Here is a 4,271-nt window from a genome sequence, read left to right as displayed (position 1 = left end):
GAAATATCGAATATATGTCTAAAGAGGTTATACTTTCATTGTACAGGTCACTTGGTTAGGCCACATTTGGAGTATTGTGTTCCATACTTTAGGAAGAACAGTGATTTGGTTCAGAGAAGGACGACTAGGATGATACATGGGATGTAAAGTTCGTCATACAACTTAAGATCTCTGAACCTGTTTTCTCTTGAAAAAAAGAAGAGTTAGAGGGGGTCTGATTGGAGTGTAAAAGATTGTTAAGGGAGTCAATGCATCATCTTTTTTCATACTTAATCATAAGAACGGTAGGACTAGGGACATGAGTATACATTTTTGCAGGGTTGGAGTTTATGTAATAAAGTAAAACAGTTTTACTTTATTAACAGGGTGATTGTTTTATTGAGTTTGGTGTATGGAATAGGAATGATGGATGCATAAATTCCTTAAATTATATGTTGTGTAAACCAAAATATTGTAATTATCTCTATATGTAATATCTAACATTTTCACAAGCATAATTAGTCCGGAGTGTAAGTTTTAAGGATGCTTAAGAACACTTAAAATGTCTGTAAACAAAGTTTTATTTGTTAAATTTTGGATGAGAAGGATGAAGATCAAATATAAACACTTTATTTTCTGCATCATCAGAGCAATCTTAATCCACCAACAATGACTAAATGATATCAAATTTATTTTTAAATACAGAAGAACGTTTATGAAGTCTCAGTCTTTAATCTAATAAATCTAAATGATTCATACGTACCAAAAAAGCGTCCTTCGTTATGAATCTCCAGCTTCCACTCTCCATTGGGATTTTCACCCCAATTGTGGACAGTAAGGAATGGCCAGTTCACAAAACCTGAACGATAGGTGTCAAGTGGTCGTCTTTCTAAAAGAGTGGACCTGAGAAACCACCAATACAAAGTAAAAAAACTGCCTCTTCACCATCTCATTTATTCATGTTACCTCATTATATAAATTTTAAGAAGATTAGCTAACAAAAATTATTTAGAAGTCGTCTATTGTATTCTGAAAGTAACTATATATATATGTCATATATATTACGATGCACTGAATGTTTGTAGGATTGGTTTGTAGCGTTAGAGTGACTGCTCTGTTTGACACTTTAAGGCTACAAACCAATCCTACAAAGAAGTTAACAAATTTTCTGAACTGATATACTGCATGAACATTGTTGTTGTTACTAATGACACAAGATGAATAACACATTATTGTGTGGCTGAAAACAGATAGTGTTATACTATACACAAAGGATTAATGAAATAATAGTATCAGTAGTTTACAGAAGAGGACAGAAAATATAATAATGATGTATGATAAAATTATGTTTAAATATTTTGGTGAAAATTATCAAATTATTGGCTATTATTCATCAAGCTTGAAATTTAGTGTCAAAAAAACATTTTATAACTGTAAATAAATTCTTTATTAATCATTGTAAAACAACAAAAAGTAATTATTATATTTTGAATTCCTTGAGAAACATAATAGACCGTGCAATTAGTGGAATTTAATTATTCAATTACATTCAACTAATTGATTACTCTCATTAAATTTAGATAGTTGGAATAATCAAAAATGAGAAATCACGATGATATTTTCATCAAAGGGTAATTGACAGAAGTTTCAATTAGTTGATTATTTTTGTGACATTAATCAATTCAATGATAGTTTTCCAGCTCTAAAACACAATACAAATAATATTATTTATATGAGGATATAAAGTTAGGCAAGTAAATAAATATATTTAGTGTATCATATACAAACTATAAATATTATAAATCACTATCTTGCTTAAAAGTTTAATAACCTTTCTTTTTGTATAAAACAAAGTTAATTAAGCTTACTTTGTGCCCATTGGAGATATCAGATAAATATGGATGTCGCCTCTTCTAGTCGAAGAAAGCGTGATCTGAGCCTGTACATGTTCTAAAAATTTCACCTTTTCACAACGAATGTTCAGACTAACGTCAATATGAGTTTTTGGAGAAATTATCCTAAAAATAAGAAATATTATTATAGACAAAATAATAACTGTTGAACTAACTGTTACAATAATATTTTATTCTAACATATTATAAAATACATACATTATTATTAAATGTAGCAATATTGATTTTAGCAAGCTAAAAAACAAAAAATAGTTTTTTTTTGTTTATTCTTTGATTCTTCATTGTACAAAGTTAGCAAATACTGGACAAAAACCTCGTCAAACCAAACAAGTTAAGGACCACAAATGAAAAAAAAAGGGAATAAAAAGTTTTATTTCACACTTTTCAACAGGTTCATAAAGAGCTGAAAATTGGTAAAGATAGAAGTAGAAAGTGAATAAATAAATCTGGTATATAGTGATGTATTATATTATGTTGGTAACAACGTCACCAAGAGTTACGTTCAATAAAAGCTTACTTATCCATGAAGCGAGCATTGACAGTACAAACTTTCTGTTCTGGAACCGTCTTCCAGTTTTTTGCCAACTTTACCATTGCTGCAGCATCCATCACTCCATAGCCAAATGAGTGACTGACTGAAACAAAAAATAAAATATTTATGTGACATAGCTTTTAAAATGAAAACACTGTGCTTATATATATATATATTTTAAGTGTGTGCCACGGCACTTCTGGGTTTTCATTTTCACGTATAAAAGTGTAGTATTATGTAACACGATTTTCAGATTATGCTGAAAACCGAATGAGCGTATTCCAAAACATTCAAACCTTGTAAATAAAATGTTTTGTGTTTTTTCAAAGTTTCTTTTTTGTTTTTAGTGCAAATTGTTCCAAAATGAACATTTTATATATATAAAGACATTTTATTGAAAACTTTTAACTTGAATGTTTGATCTAAATCAAAATATTGTGCTCTATTTTTAGTGAAAGAGTTTTTTAATGTGCTGATAAAGATATTAAATTACTATACAAGTTTACCTGTTTTAACATAGGACATTTTCAACTCTGAAATTAGAAACTTTCCATTTCCAAATATGAATATTTCCAATAAGTTATGTTACCACTCACATTATATTAGATATAATAGAATTTGTTCAACATTACAAGACATCTTGGAGAAAACTAGCTCGTTTTCTAAAATTGATTCAATTCTGTGGGAAATTCAACAATATTCTTGCTAATGATTATGGGTTTAGAGGGTTAACAGAATAGAACAACCTTCACAAGAAACAGCAAACAAGTCATACTATCTCAAAAACACACACTGTCAATTTAATATTAATTTCAGGGAGAACGGTGACACAAAAACAAATTTTACTGATAAAAAGTTTTAAATGCCAGGTGAAATGTATAGTTTTAAAAATGTTTTACTTGGGTATTATCTATGAATATAAGATTGTAGTTTTACAATTGTGGACTTAAACACACATTTTAACACCAATTAGTGATATGTATAAACAATTTTGATATCTTTGCTATGCTAGAGCTAGAAGTAGTTATTAGATATTTTGATGTGAATGAGCCACAAATGAAAATATTATAAAATCAACTGACTACCACAGAATATCTGTCTCTATGTATAAAGGTAACTCAGTAGTTATGTTAGTTTCAACAACTAAATAGAAGAGAGATAACAGAGCAGCATCTACATACTGTCAAAATGTTTTAAAAACTTCAAACAAAAGTGTTACACCTATAGTACAAATTAAAATGTGAAAATGAAAGAAATGTATCCTAGTGAGAGAGTTTAGAAGTTGGACCTACACCATCTATCAAAATCAACTTCCACTCACTAGCCACATACTGACATGAATAAAATATTAAACACTAGGAGCAGATATGGGCACCCTGGCCCACAGTCTTTCACATCTTACACTCAGAATCTAACGAAACAGGAAAACAAATATTTAGAAAAATAAACATTTCACTAAAAAAAAAGACCTTTGAAGGAGTTACATCAAGATTGGATGATGTATACATTTACTGGGATTAGAAAAGTAGTTTCCAATTTCCTTTCTTTAAAAAATTTTACTAAAAATAAACCATTGAAGGAGTTACATGACGATTGGATGATGTATACATTTACTGGGATTAGAAAAGTAGTTTCCAATTTCCTTTCTTTAAAACATTTTACTAAAAATAAACCATTGAAGGAGTTACATGACGATTGGATGATGTATACATTTACTGGGATTAGAAAAGTAGTTTCCAATTTCCTTTCTTTAAAACATTTCACTAAAAAAAAAAGACCTTTGAAGGAGTTACATCAAGGTTGGATAATGTATACATTTACTGGGATTAGAAAAGTAGTTTCCAATT

The 4,271-nt window shown here is 29.2% G+C and overlaps 1 protein-coding gene across 1 annotated transcript in view; it reads right to left on the bottom strand.

Moving 5' to 3' along the window:
• Positions 1-4,271, bottom strand: part of LOC106476173 (furin-like protease 2) — a gene marked incomplete at its 5' end in the record, with an annotated part of 14,328 nt that overhangs the window by 7,878 nt on the left and 2,179 nt on the right. The window contains 4 exons of the mRNA XM_013936841.2: positions 743-882; positions 1,848-1,997; positions 2,410-2,527; positions 3,171-3,198. Of these exons, the coding sequence (XP_013792295.2) occupies positions 743-882; positions 1,848-1,997; positions 2,410-2,527; positions 3,171-3,198 (436 nt within the window). The remainder of the gene's footprint in view (positions 1-742; positions 883-1,847; positions 1,998-2,409; positions 2,528-3,170; positions 3,199-4,271) is intronic.

The sequence above is a fragment of the Limulus polyphemus genome, unplaced genomic scaffold (assembly GCF_000517525.1).
Source record: "Limulus polyphemus unplaced genomic scaffold, Limulus_polyphemus-2.1.2 Scaffold9968, whole genome shotgun sequence".
NCBI lineage: Eukaryota > Metazoa > Arthropoda > Merostomata > Xiphosura > Limulidae > Limulus > Limulus polyphemus.
The sequence above is the reverse complement of the archived record's forward strand: the minus strand, read 5'-3'. Positions and strand labels throughout refer to the sequence as shown.